General features: G+C 42.2%; 1 protein-coding gene across 1 annotated transcript in view; it reads left to right on the forward strand.

Annotated features, from left to right (window-relative positions):
• Positions 1 to 19,169, forward strand: part of mgat5 (alpha-1,6-mannosylglycoprotein 6-beta-N-acetylglucosaminyltransferase) — a 98,369-nt gene that overhangs the window by 46,798 nt on the left and 32,402 nt on the right. Inside the window, exons 4-7 of the mRNA XM_053491362.1 lie at positions 412 to 488; positions 5,994 to 6,083; positions 13,582 to 13,653; positions 13,839 to 14,000. Of these exons, the coding sequence (XP_053347337.1) occupies positions 412 to 488; positions 5,994 to 6,083; positions 13,582 to 13,653; positions 13,839 to 14,000 (401 nt within the window). The remainder of the gene's footprint in view (positions 1 to 411; positions 489 to 5,993; positions 6,084 to 13,581; positions 13,654 to 13,838; positions 14,001 to 19,169) is intronic.

Here is a 19,169-nt window from a genome sequence, read left to right on the forward strand (position 1 = left end):
GGAAAAAAGAAGAAAAAATGGAAGGAGAGATGGTATGAAAAAAATTGAAAGGGAGGATGGAAAGAATTAAATAAAGGAAGGAAAAGAAAATGGGAGAGAAAAAAAGACAGAGCCATGGTTTGACTGTGGACTTGCAGAGTTTGGTCCAGGCGGACTTGGTTGAGTTTCTCCTGGAGCAGTGATGATGATGATGATGAGGATATGATGATGGAGGAGGTGATGATGGTGATGGAGAAGATGATGATGATGATGATGGAGATGATGATGATGGAGATGGAGATGATGGAGGAGATGATGATGATGATGGAGGAGATGATGATGAAGGAGATGATGATGATGATGATGATGATGATGACCTCAACCACAGTAATGATGATCACTGACCTTCTCTTTTCTTCTTTCTTTCCATAGACCTGCTCGGTGGAGCACAGGAGAAGTGTGAGCTGCCATCTCTTGACGGCTTCCCGCACTGTGAGGGCAAAATGAAGGTGAACAAACACAGACACACACATGCATACACACAAAGTTTAGTCTCACTGATGTGGTATTAATCAGTGATGACCAGATCGTCCTCATGTTCCCGGGGTTACAGTAGCTCCAACAGTGATGACTTTCAGTATGGGAGGCGTTTATCTCCACTGTATGCACCGGTTTCAGTTAAGAAAGTGACGGTTGATGAGAGTGTGCACAATGGAATACACACACACACACACATGCACCATTGAGTGAGCACATGTATATGCATGTATTATGCATATATACACTAAAATATACACTATAACACTAAATGCTTAATTCTGATTGGTCAGGAAAATGCAGAATGCCTGTAAGGTCTATTTTAATGCATCCATCATATTTCCATTTCTATAATAACGACATAAAAAGTATTTAATAAGACTGAAATAATTCACCTGTGGTACGAGGGGAATAAAAGCGCTCCAAGGCCCCGCATCACGCCACAGAACGTTTACTTCAGTACTGAAGATTAATTTTTTTTCAATTGCATAAAGTAAAATGTTTTACTTTAAACAACTGTTTATCTTTCTTACCATTTCACAACTTATAATCTTATAATAGCTACAATAGATCTGCGAGGGGTGATTTAACAGAGCAGCAAACTCTAAGAAACTTTATGATTTTTTTTTTTTTCTACTCATCTGACGTTTACTTTGATGTGTGCAATAAGCTTTGCATAATTCTCATATTACTGCTGTAGTACTGAGAACTGAGGTGAAGTGCAAAAGAATATTCGGTTCTCAGAGTCATGAATACACAGCCTCATAAATCACCTTGCGACCCCCCCTAAAAAAAAAAAAGCTTTACGAACAAAATTATTAAAAAAATGACGCTCTAATAGGGATCGGAATCACCAGGGATCCAAGCTAGCGGGAAAACGGAATGAGCTCCAGGGACTTCAAAGAGGCAGGTACGCCTTTGAACTCCGCGACGAGGACAGCCGCGAGCTCACTGCCGGAGCTCCCACGGCTCTTCAACTCTCGCACAGAGCCGGATCGTGGTGAGCCTGTCGCCGAAGAGGAAAAGGCCGCAAGGAGGATCACGTCACGGCCCCTGTTCCCGCCGCCGGACGTCAGAGAGTATTAGGAGGAGCTGCTCTCCATGTGGGCCCACGCTGCCACTCCACTTTCCACCGCTCACCAGCCTGTGCCCGCATGCCAGCGGGGCACTGCCCACCAGACCTGCACGTGCACACATTCTTTCATGTACAAATATAAAATAAAGAAAAACTACTCCAAACTACAATCTTACTTTTACAACTTTGATCACAGCTAACGGTTTTTATTATGCAACTTCACCAAGAGTTTACGTAATCTCTGATCATGTTAAATTTTTTTCCAACCACGTTTCATTTGCGAAGTTCACAGTTCTGCTCTATCCGTCCTGGTTTTAATAATGCATCGGACAGTTCTCAACCCATTTCAATCAATTCAAATTTTTTCTCTGCTCGATGCAATAATTTGACCCTTCTCAATTTTTCATTTGTCCAGACAATGAACGTGGTGTCGTTAATAATATTTCAGGCTGATTCCTAGTGCACAGCCTTGTTTTGCTGTCTGAACGACTGAGAGTGCGCATGCAGCCATTGGAATAAATCACATGTCGAGCACGTCTCGACACAAAACCACATTATTAAATATTCTTACGCGAGTAGCTCACACCGTAGACGTCTGTCGCGGCTCTCATTCATTCATCTTCCCCAGGCTTCTGTATTCATTTCGGATCAAGACCAGACGGTTTAGTGAAAAGATCTTAGCTGTGAGACGCTTTGATGAGAAATTCCAAGCCTTGGTGTGATATCGATTCCTTTTACCCACGTTCATCTCATAATAAGGAATTTGAATTTGCTTCAGGGTTAATAGCAGCGATGATTGGTTTTAGGTGAGTGAAACTTAAATTGAAAACAGTTCAGATTTATAACTACGGTATGCTGGCGATTTGGACTGAATGAAACCAGTAGTGGTTATAAAACAGAGCATTGGTGGGAAATAAATACACGACAATTATACATTGCTGTTGCTTTATAATCTGTGGCTCCGTTTAAATACGGTACAAAACTTTTGATAAAGAAAAGAGAAAGGAAGTGCTGGCAACCTGGGGTAACTTTTTTTTTTTTCCCCTCTTTCTTTCTCTCTCTCTCTGAGACAGGATGAAATGTCTGGGGTAGCCTATCTTAGGCCTAAGCAATACTTAGTCCGGGTGTAGCTTAGTGGTTAAGGCATTGGACTACGGTTTGGAAGATCCCAGGTTCAAACCCCACAACCACCAAGTTGCCACTGTTGGGCCCTTGAGCAAGGCCCTTAACCCTCAACTGCTCAGATGTGTAATGAGATAAAAATGTCGATTTCTTCTTTACAATATCAGAAGAATTCGCCCATTTCTTTCTTCACAGGCTACTCAGGTGCTTGTTCAGTCCCTTGTTATTTCAAGACTGGACTACTGCAACTCACTCCTGGCAGGCCTGCCTCTGTCCACGATTCGTCCTCTGCAACTGATCCAGAATGCAGCAGCACGACTCGTTTTTAACCTTCCCAAGTTCTCCCACACCACCCCACTCCTCCGCTCCCTGCACTGGCTTCCTGTAGCTGCCCGCATCAAATTCAAAACACTGATGCTTGCCTACAAAGCCAAAAATGGCCCAGCACCCACTTACCTCTCTGCGCTAATTACACCACGCACTGCACCACGTTGCCTCCGATCCTCCAGCACTGCTCGCCTCATCCCACCATCTCTCAGGGATCGAGGGCGGCATTCATCCAGGCTCTTTTCTGTTCTGGCACCTAGATGGTGGAATGAACTTCCTCTAGATGTCCGTACATCAGAGACTTTGACTATCTTTAAACGACGACTCAAGACTCATCTGTTTCTCCAGTACTTGGACTAACCCCCCCCCCCCCCCCCAAAAAAAAAAAAAAAAAAACAAAAAAAAAACTCAGTTGTGTTGGACTAATGGTACTTAGTTATTAACTTAGTTAACCCAGTGTAAGTATGTATCCAATGTTGTTAACATTAAAGCACTTTTTGTAAGTCGCTCTGGATAAGAGCGTCTGCCAAATGCCTAAATGTAAATGTAAATGTAAATGTAAAAATGTAAGATAAGAGCGTCTGCCAAAGGCTTAAATGTAAATGTACCTGTGAACAAACTTGATGTTAGGTTCCTTAATTAAAAAAGATCTGGAAAGTAATTAACGTTAAGACCATCGATTATTTTGCTGCACTGGCAAACCTCTTATTCTCTAAAAAAAAAAAAAAGATTTTATCAAGGATAAAAAACAGTTTAAAAACAGTTTGACAAATTACTCGGATCAGCTTTCGTGATCAGCTTTCGGTCACTCATTGGTGCTGGGTGCCAGTGCATCACAGGGCACATCCACTCACTATGGGCAATTTGGAAAAGTCAGTTGCATGTCTTTGGACTGTGGGAGGAAACCCACCAAGCACGGGGAGAACATGCAAACTCCATGCAGCCTGTTTACCCGGCCCTGATTAACTTGTGCAGGAACTGGTTTTGTCATGAACCAAAACGCAGCCATGTTTAACATATTACCAGCTAATGATAAAACCGTTCAACAATCAATACTGTACAAGTGTAATGAAGCAGAGAAACCCATTTGAGGCTTAAAGCTTCATCTTCAGTTCGTTTCCTCAAATCATCCCGAATGTATTTGATGGATCATCTACTTAAAAATTGATTTCTTTTGAAAATGACCTCATGTACTTTATTACCCTTTTTTTTTTTACTCTATATTCCTAAAACCAGCATTATGACTCTATAACATATAGAGTTTCAGATCGTGTGGTTTCTTCCCGTCCGTAGCTTCTTGGGTTACGTCAAGGCATCGAGGTCAGCAAGTCCTCAACTCCCTAACATCCTCATCCGGGTGCGAAATCAATAAGAGTGATCTGAGCCATGCTGAGTCCGATCGATCTGCCCTTCACCACGCACGTCTTATTCGAAAGCGGCGGAATTAGGACGGGAGAAACGTCAAGGTCAGAGAGGGATCGCTTGTACTTCACTGCATTAATATTTAATACTTTTTTTTGTTTTTAAACTACTCGTGTAAGTGGAACATGAACCAACGGGCGTGTGCCGTTACGGAGAACTAATCAGTTTCGATGCGTTCCCACAATAATGACTTAATGCTACCCCGTGGAATTTAAACACCATGCCTTGAAGTTTCCTCAAGAATTGCTCTTATAAAACATAGGGGAAAAAAATTATATATGTATTATTTCAAAACCTTTTTTTTTTTTGTTTATATTTATGGATGTGTCAGATAATACCCACTTCCTGTTATTACTCACATTATAATGGTTATAAGCAGTCATTTCCTCGACACCCTTTTTCCGTTTTCTACAAGTTGTTTAGAGGAAAAAATAGCATATCATGTAACGAAGAAACCGGAAAGAGCAAACACTTGTTTGTCCTGCAGGCTGTCCTGTTGATAAATACTTCTGCCAGTTACAAAGAAGGCAATGACACTGGACGCCTTATAGACGAGCATCAGATACAGTCGAGCTGATAATCTAATAGTCGAACTGAACAACCTAAATTTGGAAAGACTGGTTGTTGTTAGGCCATATGGATGTTTAAAATAGTCCAAGTTATTTTAAGTACCTACGCAGCCTCATAACAATTATTCTTCCCTAAATTAGGTTGTTCAGCTAGATTATCAGCTCCACTGTATCTCACTGTATAATCAGCATGTGGGTCTTGGTATTTAAAGTATTGTGGCTGTAAAGAGCGTCTTCATCATGTGACGCAGACAGACAGGACACCCATATGTATGAATGAACGTCCTTACAACGTGGCGGACGCTAATACGTTAGGAGTGGTACGCGAGAGGCATGATGCTTTGCGCCAAAGAGACTTCAAAGGCGCGAATGGAATGGAGCCCTTTGATCACCACACTGAGGACTGTTGGAGCTCTCGCGGGACTTGCACTCTCAAACAGAGCTGGATTTCATGACCCATGACCGCGGAAGAGGAAAAGACCACTGTGTGTTTTAGATCAAGGCTTCCAGAGGGTTGTCGTGTGGATACTCACCTGCCGCCGCACCAATGAGAGATGAGAGGGGCTGGTTCGGCCAATCAACGAGAGGAGCCATTCAAGGAAGCTCTCAGGAGCCGCTCCCCATGTGGGCTAACTCTGCCACCCTGCCCGCCGCCATCGCTCGACCTTTTCCTTTACCCCCTAAAAATTGCCCCCTTCTATAAGACCTCGCAGGACTTACGAAAGTACTCGCCAATCTACTTTTGTAGATGATGTTCTCACTCACTAATGTTCGTTCTTACATACTTGTGTACGTTTCTGAATTCTTTTTATACCGAACAGTAAAGATAAGCGTGGACTATTTGAGTCACCCAGATAATGTGTAAAGCGTAAGAGTGTAGTAAAGCATGCTTTAATAAATAGCTATTAGACACATTATTTGAAAGTATTCAAGTCTGTAAATTCTTTTCTTCTTGTCTGTAGTGGATGAAGGACATGTGGCGTTCAGATGCATGCTATGCAAACTATGGCGTGGACGGCAGCATGTGCAGCTTCTTCATCTACCTGAGCGAGGTGAGTCCGTGCTTTATAACCAATACATCTAGTGGCTCCCAATGATTAGAAGTCTTGTCATATTGTTTTAAAATAGTATATATTGATGCTGAGTTTGCAGGTTTGTTCAAGATATTAATGGTTTCTTAAAGATGTCCTCTCTGATTAAAGAGATTCTGATTAAAGTCAGTCGCGGCACTCCAGAAGTAAAGGTATAAAGTGATGCAGTCAGTGTTTTCAGGGTATTGTTAAAGCATTACTTGGTGTCTAATGGCACTGCTCCATTTCCTCATCCCGACAGCAGCTTCTTTTAGCATGAATGGTTGAAGAAACCGATCTAAATGTGCCTTTGAGTCGGGGACAATGGCGTTTAGATGTGCAATGTGGGAGGCGTTTGATTCCTGACGCTGTCTGACACACCAGCTGGTACTTGGGTGTTGGAGGAGCCATTTATAAAATGGGATTTAATTGTTGTGCATGCTCCGAACGCTAAAACGCCAGATTTGTGTTTTAGAGGATATGAGGGATGTCGTGTTAGTTTGTTATATAGTTCTCTGAAGTCGTAGTGCTTGTGTAATGAATTCTTCAGAAAAGGAGAGGTGGAGGAGAATCCTGACTTTGTGTGTCGTCATGCTTAAAATCCATGTTGCTGCTTTGCTTTTAACTTTAACACTCCACACTCGTAACGGCTAATATGAACTGTGTTCTAGTCAAACCGGGACTTTGATTAACCCCACATATAACCCCATAATGCCCGGTATTTCTCGATATAATCTCCTGCTACACTAATGCAACCATCCCAGCGTTTAACTAGTGCTTGGATACCATTAGAAGGTTTTCTCAGTATCCCCGAGCAGGAACGGACTGCCTGCTTCACGTCTAAAACATCAGACTCCCAGGAACTCCTTTAATTGACCAAACGGATGGAATTGGCCTGGAGGTCAGGAGATCAGGACTGTATGGGGGGTGTGGCAATGACTCCCAGCTGAGATTCTGATGGTGTGTACCGTTCTAACAGACAGATCTCAAGTTATTGAGTTATTGTCTCAAGTTATTCATCGGCTCTACACTTGATGTTATTCTTCTGTAAATATTATTCAGTTTTACTTTTTCATTCATTGGAAGTCTCATCGTAGGGGAGTGCTGGCTCAAACGGCTGTCGGTTGTTGATTTGAGTAGCTACAGTAAGGATCCCCGGGTTTGAGCCCTACTACCGGTGGGTTGTCATAGATTGCCACATATTACCCAGCTCGGTTCTAAGCCTGGTTAGAAAAATGGGAGGGTTTCATCAGGAACTTCACATCTTTACCAAGGTGTGCGGATGGGATGGTCGGCTTTGCCACTACCGGCGGGAGCAGCCAAAAAGAAACTGTATTTATAGCCTCCGAGTGGCGCAGTGGTAAAGTGTTCGCCCTATCATCCGGAGATCGCTGGTTCGAACCCCGGGTGATGCTGTTTTCCTCTCACAGCCGGAGGCACAGAGAGAGCTGATTGGCCGAGCTCTCTCAGGGGGGAGGGATGAGAGGTACTTGCGCTCCCACATTAATCACGGCTCTACAGCCAATCAGGGGCGTCTGTGAGCTTGCGCACGCGGAAGAAGCGGCTAGCGCTTTCCTCCGAGTGTGTTACTCCGCCCCTAACGGTGCGTGAGCAAGCAGTTCGAAAAGATGCGGTCGGCTGACGTCACGCGGTTCGGAGGAAACACGGGCTTAGTCTTCGCCCTCCCGGGTGAATGGTAGTAGTAGCTTAATGTGGGAGCCCCCTAGTGACGGGGAGGAATTGGCCACGACTAAATTAGGGAAAAAATTGGAAAAAAATATATAGAAAAAAAAAGAAACTGTATTTACCCGAAGTTTCATCATGGTTTGACTTCAACACCCATCATATAAATAAAGGTTTATACTTAAGATTTCACCTGATATCGTATAAATGAACCATTGAATCAGCCCCTCAAAATGCATTCACACACAAATGCTATGAAAATAGTCCTACCAATAAGTGTACCTATTTTATTAAAAAAATATATATAAATTGGTCAAAGCAACGTTACTAAAGGGAGTGATTATGACAGGTGCTGCTTTTTTATTTCTTCTTCTCTTCTCTCTTTTTTTTTTTTTTTTTGTTGCACCACCCGTGAACTCGAGGTCAGTTGGAGAGAGAGAAGCAGGTGTACAGTCTGTCTGAAGGTTTGCCAGGCATATCGTTTGGCTGGAGGTTTGTTAACCAGGTGGTCTTGGCACTGACTGACTCGTTCCGCAGAGACCCTGTACAAGCCTCCGATTGATAAATGAACTGCTGACCTCCAGTAGAGGACTGTGCAGGAGCACCAGTGCACCCAGTTCTGGATTGGATGTTGGATTTCGTATTTCGTTTGTTAGTGGTTTATTTTCTTGTTTTGGGTCAAATTCTAAACGTATTTCGATGAGATTCAGCCTTCAAGATAGACGCCTAGGCAAAAATGCTTGCGGTTTTATTACTTTATTATTTCTTTCTTTTTTTTTCTTTGTAACATGTACTGTAATAGGTTTACAGGGTGGTGCGGTTATATTTGCAAATGCCTTTAAAAAAAAAACCCTGCTTTCTGTCTGTCTCTGTCTCACTTCCTCTCTCTCTCTCTCTCTCTCTCTCTCGCTCCGTCTCCCCCTTTCCCCTGTTCCTCCTCTCACGCATACCTTTCACACAATTCAAATGAGTTCTGCTCATTGATATTCACCAAACTCATAGCCTGGAGGACCAACACACACTCGCGCATGCACGCACGCACACACACAGACACACACACACACACACACTATACCTTGAGTCTTTGGTGGCAGGCATCATTAACACAAACTGCCGAATAAGCAAACGTTTGGCAATTATGTAAACAACCCGAGTTCATTTAGAATTAGATTGACCTCAGATGGGACATGTGCACCTCCTACACCCGTCCCACGTCACCACACACACACACACACACACACCTTTATTGAAGCTCATCTGCTGCATAGTGTTATGGATTGGAATTTGGTGTGTGTGTGTGTGTGTGTGTGTGTGTGTGTGTGTGTGTGTGTGTGTGTGTGTGTGTGTGTGTGTGTGTTGAGGAAGAGAGACCATGTTTGAGGTGTTGGTGATGGTCTCTCCCGGTCACCATGGCAATGTGAATGCATTTCCATTTCAACCGCGTCTTTCTACAAACCTCCGTCTCTCGCTCTCTCTCTCTCTTTTCCTTTCTCTCCGCGCTCATATTGTTTCCCGTCCGTTCTTTACTTCACTTCTTTGATCTTTCTTTCGCCGTTCTTCTTTCTTGTTGTTATACATTCCATGGGTAAGAGTTCCAGACCTGCACAACCTGAGCACTTAATTAGGAACACCTTCATTAGGACCTGCTTATTCATGCGTGAATCTTAACGAGCCGGACAGGGGACACAGTTCGCATGTCCAGGCTGGTGGAGGTTGTATAATGAGGTGGGGAATGCTTCTCACCGGGTAATGCACCATGACATGAAGCTGAATATTATTATTCACTAACATGTCAGTAAGTGATTTCAGTGTTTTTTTTTTTTTTTGTTTTTTTTCAGTTCTCTTCCTAGTCACTAGATCGGTAGGCAGTAAAACCTGGGTGCTGTTTTTTTATTTTTTTCTTAGAATTATGTAATTTTCTTAGAATTTCCCCTTAAATTTAGGACTAAATCTTAGTAAAGATGAAAATGATTCACGAGCCCAAAAATCAGCTCCTGAGGTTGAAATTGTTAAGAGTAGAGAGGAGGACTTGAAGACGCTTAAGAGTTTCTATAGCAGAGGACAAAATGGCGGAAAGAAGAAACGTTCTCCAAAAATGAACGTAAGGGGAAAATTAAACACTGCTCTTCCGTCCAATTCGGTTTTCTTGTTGTATTACTTCCTTCCATCTCTCTTGGATTGTTGCCAACGTACCATCCAAAAGTGCAACTTAAACAGACGGTCCTGCAATCATGTGAACTGTAAAAGCTGAACCATTTTGCTCCCGTCAATCTGAAGTGTGTTTTTGTACTTTCCTTCCGCAGAGTTGCTTTGAGAATTTTCCTAAATCACTTTTAGTCTAGGACTCCCAGCTAGGACTTTTTAGGCTAAGATAGGAGCTCTCAGAGCTTTGTGAATACGTGCGCTGATCTCTGTATATGCAGTCATTGTCAGTCTATATAAATAAAATTTTTAATTTCCCTAGTATTTCAATAATATTTATTGTCCATTTTCATTGACTACGTTAAACATGTGGACAGTTTGAACTTTGATAACCTTTTATATTTTCATGTATTTCTTCGAAACGCAAACGACTACCTTCCATCAGTCTTTAGTGAATCTTGTTTTCTGGGATGTAAATGAATGTGAAAGGACTCCTTGCCTGGTCGCACCGGGCTCTCGGACAGCTGCCGATATGTTCGCTCTAACGACGCGTGTTTTATCTCATTGTGCCGCTTCACATCGCCGCGTTTTATTATCAACACGTGAGAGAAACTGCTTTTAAACTTTCCCCAGAAAGAATAAACAAACATCGGTCTGTTTATTCATCTTTCAGTTTCGAGTTTCGGTTTCCATGGCCTGCTTATCTCGTCTTGTCTTCTTGGTGTTTACCGGCAGTTGGCCTCCACTACAGTGCGTTTCCATTTCCATGCTCTGTCGCGCTTTCGTTTCTGTTTTGTCCCGCTCTAGGAAACGCTGGTTTCGGGTCCTTCAAAGTATGAAACGTGAGGATACCATCGAAAGAGCGAGATCTGACTGAATGTTAATGATCTAATCCATTGCTAATGAAGCGAACTAACGTACAGGATGTGATGTACAGTGCTGTGAAAAAGTATTCGCTCCCTCCTGATTTTTACGTATTTGTCGCAAAAAATGATTGCCATGGTCAAACTAATTTCAGTATTAATAATCGAATTTCAAGATTTCTAGAGTAAATACACCATGTAGTCTTTAAATTATGATTCCATATAATAGAATAATATTTTTATTTATTTTTTTTTTTTTTAAGAATGATCCTTTAGCGCACTTTACTTTGACAGACAGGTTCTCACTCACCTACTCATTATCTATACTACTTTATCCTTTACAGGGGGGCCTGCAACCCTCCATCACAGGACACACACACACACACACACACACACACACACTACAGGCAATCTGAAAACGGCAGTTAGGCTAATCTGCAAATCTTTGGACTGTGGGAGGAGGAAACCCACAAAGCACGGGGAGAACATGCAAACCCCATGCACACGGAGGTGGGAATCGAACCCGGCCCATGATGGTGCAATGCAACAGCCTTAACCACTAAGCCACCGTGCTGACCAGACAGCATTCAATAAGTGATTTCTTGATTCAACAGGTCTGGTAGTAATCAGGCCTCGGTGAAATAAAAATAAATGAAATCATCATTTAAAAACTGCTAATACTTTTTCACAGAACTGTATATTCTTCACTCTTAACATTAGCCAGCAAGCAAAAACAAAAAAAAAACGAATTTTTAGGGATAATTCATTTAGCCATATTTTTGTACGTGTAACTTTAATTACTTGACTAATGAAAGCTTTTCCCGCAGCATTTCAGAGAGTGTTTATAGTTTTTTATGGTGTGTGTTATTAATTTCTCATCAGCTGTTCTTACAGTAAAGGGACAACATTAACGTTCGACTCATAAAGATTTACAAAGTGCGATCGGATTTCTAGCCGGATTAAAAATAAACCGAGTTGCCTGGACTTCTGAGGAAACAGATCGTCCTCTCCCCTCGCTGCGAAAGTCGTTCCTTCTGTTCATGAGGACTTCTTGCTCCCACTCGCGCGTTCTCCTCCCTCTGTCCGTCAGTAACGCGATGTATAATTGATGTGAGTGGAGAGGGTCAGAGGGTCTGCGGGTGATGAATGATGGGTAGTAAAAGCCTGTTTAAGCGGATGACTGAAAGCAGGCAAATTAATGGCCTGGAACATTAGCTGCAGCCAGCAGCAGGCCCACACACACACACACACACACACACACACATAAGAAACCACACACTCCGACGACTGTACGTGATCCAACAGCCTGTATGCGAGAAGGTTCGTGGCAGTCTTAACTACACCAGCTGGGATGGGAGACTCTGTGTTTGTATAAATATACACTGTACACGAGTCCATATCCCAAGAGTTGCCTTTCGTCAGGCTTTATGATATCGGAGTATTACTGCATTATTAAATAACCATGTTTTTGTAATCAGTTTGAATCCTTTGGAAACCATTTGCTTCTTCTTTTTTTTTTTAAATATATATTATTTATTATAAGAAATTAAACAGTAGTGTTTGGTACGGTAAATACCAACCGAGATGAAATGATTCGAGAGTCCCTAATTTGGGCCTAAATGGAGCAATAAATCACTCTTATAAGGGTACATGAAATGTGAGCACCTAAAGACCTGAAAACAACAGCAAGTGACAGCACCACGCCTGTATACTAATTAAATTAAGCGAGGAAAAAAAAGCGAGAGAGAGAGAGAGAGAGAATACCTCCTTTCTATAAGACGAGGCTTTTTATTCAAATAAATAAATAAATAAATAAATTTAAAACCCTCTGAGCCAATGTCTCTGGTTCTCTAGCTAGACTTGTGGCAAATTAGCTTGGTTCATAAACTCGGTGAGTTGGTGGCTCAGTGATGGGTTTCTCACCTTCCACGTGGAAGGCCCGGGTTCGATTCTCACCCCAATGCTCCGAAGCCCAGCCACTGGATGTATGCATTGTCGGTTCCAAGCCCGAATAAAATGGGAGGGTCGCATCAGGAAGGGTATGCAGCATTTAAAAAATGTGGCGACCCCCAAACGGATTAATTAGCTTAACTCCGTCAGCGGTATCATGGTATCGTCTCTGATCCTACAGCAAGTGCTGTCACATACTATAACTTTACGTGGATCACCAGTTTACACGCGCTGCTTTACGCTTTATGCCTTATGTATCTACAGCTACAGCTACAGCAGATGCTTGACTTGACTTCATGCTTGTCTGCTTAGCTGATAAGATCCAGTTGTGTATTGTTTTTCCTGGAAAGCTATTTGTAAAAGGATTTCATCACACTGGGATCATTTGGTGGAAGTGAGCCACCTGTAAAAAAGTAACCAACCCTTTATTTATCTTCGCGCTTTTATTTCCCGCCAGCGTTACACGACTGAACTCTGTGCAAACACGTCCGCTGATAGACATTTCATGGGTTAGCGTGGGTCAGATGCACTGCTGATGGCGGGAAAGAAAAAAAACATATTGTGGTGTTTTGATAGATGACGCAGGTCATGCAGAACAGTATGTGTGTGTGGGTGGGGGTGTGTGTGTGAGTGCTGGTGATCAGATGGATGTCGGGGTAATGAACCGCATTCGGAGAGGAAAAGACGAGCACAGGCAAGACGGAGGAAGACGCTGAGGGTCGGGACGGAAACTAAGCTGACGGCACCACATCTGTCTTATTTTTATTTATCTCATTCACCTGCTCATCAACAAACTGAACCAGGGTATAAAGAAAAACTATTTCATCTATCTTTCGCCACAGGTGGAGAATTGGTGTCCTCGACTTCCGTGGAGGGGCAGCAACGCTAATGAGGACTTTGAAAAACAGGGACAGGTGAGTGCGTCCTTCTGTGACGAGCTTGTAAGCAAACAAACCACAGTGCGGGAATTGTTTTGTTAATGGACAGGAAGTGTGTCTTATGTGTTATACCGTCTATGTTCAACATAACGAAGTACACTTAGCTGCTTTCTTCACCAAGTTGGTGAGACCGAGTGTGACTCTCTAACGTGCTTTCGTAGCTGGAGATCCGGATGAGTCTGGACGGGCTGTATCGCGTGATGACGCGGCACGACGAGTTCCGCTGGATGATGCTGAGGATAAAGCGGATGGAGGAGCCGTGGCTCAGGGCGGTGCATTCCCTCAGTCTCAAACAGGACCTGCGCACCCGCAAGCGAAAGAAGGTACCCGTTTTCATCTTCTCGTCCTTTTCATGTTTGTCTCTTTCCTGTGTCCCTCTACCTCTAGTACTGTACGTCTCTTCATGCTTGGTTACGTCCTTCCTGTCACATCTCAAACTTGTCATCGTATCATATTTGGTCTTTTAGGAATAAAAGATGTGACGTGTCTTCTTGACCCATCTCTTTAAGTTTCTTTTCAGATTTTCACTTTATTTTCTTTCCCTTTGTTTCTCATCTCCTCTCTTTCTCTACTCTTCATTTCCTTCCCTTCTTTTCTCTTTATCTTTCTCTTTTTTTTCTATTCTGTCCTTTGCCTTCCTTTATCTTTCTTATCTATTTTTTTTTTTTACTCTTTCCTTTCTTTCTCTTCTCTTTTTTCTCCTCTCTTTCCATCCTTTCCTTCTTCTTTCCCTTTTATTCTCTTCTTTCTTTACTTTCTCTTCTTTACTTCTATTCAGTCCTTTCTTTCCCCTCCTTTCTCTTCTCTTCTATTTCCTCCTCTTTCCATCCTTTCTTTCTTTCTCCTCTTCTCCTTCCTTCTCTTCCTTTTTATTTTCTTCCGTTACTTTCTCTACCTTCACCGTCTCTTCTTGTCTCTTGCTTTTTCTTTCCATTTTTCCTTTTCTTCTCTTTCTCTTCTTTATGTTCTCTTTCTCTCCCATCTTGCCCCTTCTCTTCCCTTTTCATACCTTCCCTACTGTATGCTTACTTCCCTCTTCCCTTTTTTTTCTTCTTTCCTCCTTCCATCCTTCTCCCCTCTTGTCATCACCTTCTTTGTCCTTCTCCTTTCCACTGGATCCTGTCTTTTTTTTTTTCTTATATTTTCCTACATTATTTCCTTACTCCACTACTTTTAATTATATTCTTCTTTTTTCTTCTCTCCACTCTTCCCCTATAATACTGTATTCCTTGTTTTTTTCTACTTCAGCTCGTGTTCCTCTCTTTCCTCGGCGGTACTCGTTCGTCTTTGTCCTCTGTTTTTCCCTCTCCTCCCCAAGGGACGGACAATTCCCTGAACACCTACGCTTCAGTATGAACACCGTATCAGTGTCCCACCCCGAGTCTGTAGCAGTATTTGTCCTTTGTTAAGCGCGTTGTGCAGACAGGAACACGGGGAAAGCCATTGTGGTGTGTGTTTGTGCCAGGTTTAAATAATACACACTCTGCTAAATAATTCACACACGTGTCTTGCCGAGAGACAAACCCGCAGACGCACGCCATCCAGAACACTCTTTTCCCTCGAGAGTGTGTGCGATGAGACTCTTCTCTTTCACCTGCAGCCAACAAGCATGGCAACCAACCAAACACACACACACACAGCAGTAGACTGGCTGGTTTGGAAATGTCATTTTGAACAATCGAGGCTTAAATCATTTCAATTATGCTCCGTGTGTGTGTGTGAATGTAAATGTGCGTGGTTCCAAAAACAGCTTTCTTATTCGACTGATCCTCCTGTGACTCCAAACCACAGCATCTCTCTGTAGAACCTTCCAAGAACCGTCATAACTGTCTGACGCGACCGCAGGGTCGATTCCCGCGACATGATCTTCGTCCTCCGTCCGAGCCATCGCTCTTTAGACTTCCCTTTTAAATCCCTCGATGGAAGGACACCTGATCTGGATCGGATATCTTCAGCGCTCAGCTGAAAATGATCCATGCGTGTGGTGCAGCATCTCCTCCGCCTTCAGCGCTGAGATCAGCTCCAACACACACACACACACACACGCGCACGCACACGGATATTTCTCATCACGAACCATTATGTAATAGGGTGCAATATTTCTATCTTAACTTTATTTCGATAGCCGGAAAAGATTTAAGAAACAGCAATCACACACACACACACACACACACGGAGGAGAAAAGATCAGCAGAAAAAAGAGGAAATAAGTTAAGCGAATAGGGAAATGCATGAAACATTGAATAAGAGGAACCAATGAAAGAAGGATGGAGATGGGGAAGGAAAGCATTAACCAAACTAATGGTGGAATAATGAACTAAAGATGAATGTGAAAGCTCTACTAATTACTACTGTAAGCGTTTTCTCTTAAAGCCCGATGCCAGCACTTGTAATTAATCATTGGTTGAATCACGACGGATGAGCAAATTATTTACACATGTCTCACTGTGGGAAAACCTGTCCGTGTTTTTCAACTTCTTGACGTTTGATGTTCATCTTTTCAGAGAAATGTGAAAATATTTAACCAACACAACTTGGAAATGTTTTTATTTGGTCTACTTCCTGACCTTGCCTCAGCAAGATCAAAGGCGGGTTTAAGACAAAAACGTCTGGCTGCAGATGTCCAAAACCTAACTAGCTAGAGTGCTGTGAAAAAGTATTTGCCCCCCCCCTCCTTTTATCCTGGTTTAAATTATTATTATTTTATTTTATTTTATTTTTTACATTTAGGCATTTTGCAGACACCCCTATCCAGAGCGACTTACATTTGTGTTTTATTATACAGTACATGTGCGCAGTTGAGGGTTAAGGGCCTTGCTCTTTTTTTCCTTTTTTCTCCCAGATTTATATTGTATATAAATATACAATATATTTTTATACAACATAAACAGTGAAACATGGTGGTGGTAGTATTATGACAGATTTTGCAGATTCAGGACCTGGACGATTTGCCCTAATTGATGAAACCATGAATTCTGTCCTCTACTAGAAAATCCTGAAAGAGAATGCCAGTTTGTGACCTCAAGCTCCGAAACACATCAGAAAATCCACCTCTGAGTGGTTAAAAAAAATACAAAATTGAGGTTTTGAAGCAGCCTAGACTTATACCCTGCAGCATAACTTGAAACAAGCCATACATGTTCGAAAACACTTTAATGTGGCTGGATTAAAACAATGCTGCAAAGAAGAGTGGGCCAAAATTCCTCCACGGCGATGTGAAGGACAAATTACCAGTGTTTCTGCAAAGGGGGGCACAACCTGTTATTAGGTTTAGGGGGCGATAACTTTTTCACATAGGGTCAGGCAGGTGTGGACGGCTTTCTTTCCTTAATAAATGAAATAATTTTTAAAAAATAGTTTTTTGTATTTACTTTTGTATTTTTGATTATCTGAATCATTCATGTGTGGAAAAAAAACAGGAAGAGGGCAAATACTTTCTCACAGCATTGTAAGTGTGATAAGTTAATATATGTATTTTTTTTTTTTTTGGTTCATGCCATCGTAGTAAAACCGCAACAGTTCTCACCATGTCACCAAAGAAGAGCTTTTACACTCAACAGACATAATGCACAATAAAAATGTTCTTTAAAAGATTTGCATTCAGATAACCGAGCTGAGGAAGTGTGTTATCGCATATTCTCTCTCATAACACGGACGGAGATCAGAACTTAACCTCAGATGACGAACCAGACATATGCAGTATATTTAAGTACAAAGTGTCAGAATTGTTACCCAAGGTGTGTTTAGATGAACCCTAATATTTCACGGAGTAGATGTAGTCTTACACTTAGCTACGATTAGGTTATAATTTTTCGTTCATTATACTCGTTCATACGTCTCAGTGCAATTTGGGAATCTGCTTGTTTTTAGACTGTGGGGGGGAAACCGGATTACCCAGAGGAAACCCAAAAAGCATGGGAAAGAACAGTGAAAACTCTATGCACTCAGACCCGAGGCGGGAATCGAACCTGGACCCTGGAGGTGCATGCCGACAGTGCTCCCAACTACGCCACCGTGCAACGTGTTGTGTGCGTGTAAAAGCACATGTCAGCGGCTCAGCATCCAAATAAACAGTTGAAATCTCTAATCGGAATGATTTCATTCAGATTAAAGAAATATTGGTCATGCAGCTGTGTAGATAAGACCTGCATGTTACGCTGAGTCGTAAGCAAATAAACCATACGGACACAATAAAGTAAAAAGAAAAATACAGCGTTGTACAGCGTTACCCGAAAGTCAGGATCCAGTGGTGTTTTACCTTCATGTGACATGTGACCTTCTTTTATTTACTTTAGTCCCTAGATAACTTCGACTAGGAAAAGTCATGGAAGGAGGGTCCTGGAATTTGATCTGAAGTATTTTTTTTTTTTTTACCCCCTTGCGGTCAAATGACCGCTGCTCGGCGCTTCTAGTGTTAACAAGCTGGAACAGCAGCAGACCTAACTCGACTTTTTCTTTGGGTTTATCCGTCCGAGTCGGCCCAGAACAAACACGACCACTGGAAATTTCCTCTGCATGTAACATCATCACATCTGATGCATTATAACAAGATTTGATTCCAGTATTACAAACTATTAAAAGTATTGACAGTAAAAGCCATTGAAATGCTGTGGGCGGCACTGTCGGCGTGCACCTCCAGGGTCGGGGTTCAGTTTGCATGAGTTTGTGCCCCTGCTTGGTGTGTTTCCTTTGGGTACTTCGGTTTCCTTCTACAGCCCGAAGACAAGCAAATCAGTCTGATTGGCGTGTCCGGCCGTAGTATGTGAATGAATGTGTGAGTGTGTGTGTGTGTGTGTGTGTGTGTGTATTGGCACCTCGTCCAGGGTGTACGCCGCCTCGTGCCCAAAGTCTCCAGGGGGTTTAAGACGAGGCCCCCCCTGTATGCAGGATAAAGCGGTACAGACGATGAGTGAGCGAAATGCTGGTGTTGCCGAAGTGTGTAATCTTTTACCGCCTGCTCCACTCTCCAATCCAGTAGGTGGCAGTGTTGCACCAAACGTCTAGAATGAGAAACGATGCTTTCCTAAAATACGAGTATTTTACGAGAGAATGCAAGTGATTTCTGTTTTTTCTGTTTGTGTTTTTTCTGTTTCTAATCATTTTCATAAATGTAATCATAAATGTAATTATTTTCATATTCTGGATCGAAAACTAACAAATCTATTAAAATAATCTACAAAATATCGATTCAGTTACACAATCAGCTTAATCCCAAACCTTCTGATTAAGACATGTTCGATGTTCTTGTATCTATAGTGCCATCTATTAGTGCCATCGGATTTAATCATTTAAATCATTTAAAAGCTCGGATTTATACTTTTAAATGAACTTTTGTCTGTCGATCCAGCCTCGATCCACGTCATATTAGCTGAAATCTTCGTAAAACTAACGAGTTTCATTTACAAATGACTGAAAACTTTACCATATTACTAATCTAAGATCTTAAGTACGCAACAATAGCATATTCCTCTGATTGTGACTCAGACCTGCGA

The sequence above is a fragment of the Clarias gariepinus genome, chromosome 3 (genome assembly GCF_024256425.1).
Source record: "Clarias gariepinus isolate MV-2021 ecotype Netherlands chromosome 3, CGAR_prim_01v2, whole genome shotgun sequence".
In the NCBI taxonomy this organism is placed as follows: Eukaryota; Metazoa; Chordata; class Actinopteri; order Siluriformes; family Clariidae; genus Clarias; species Clarias gariepinus.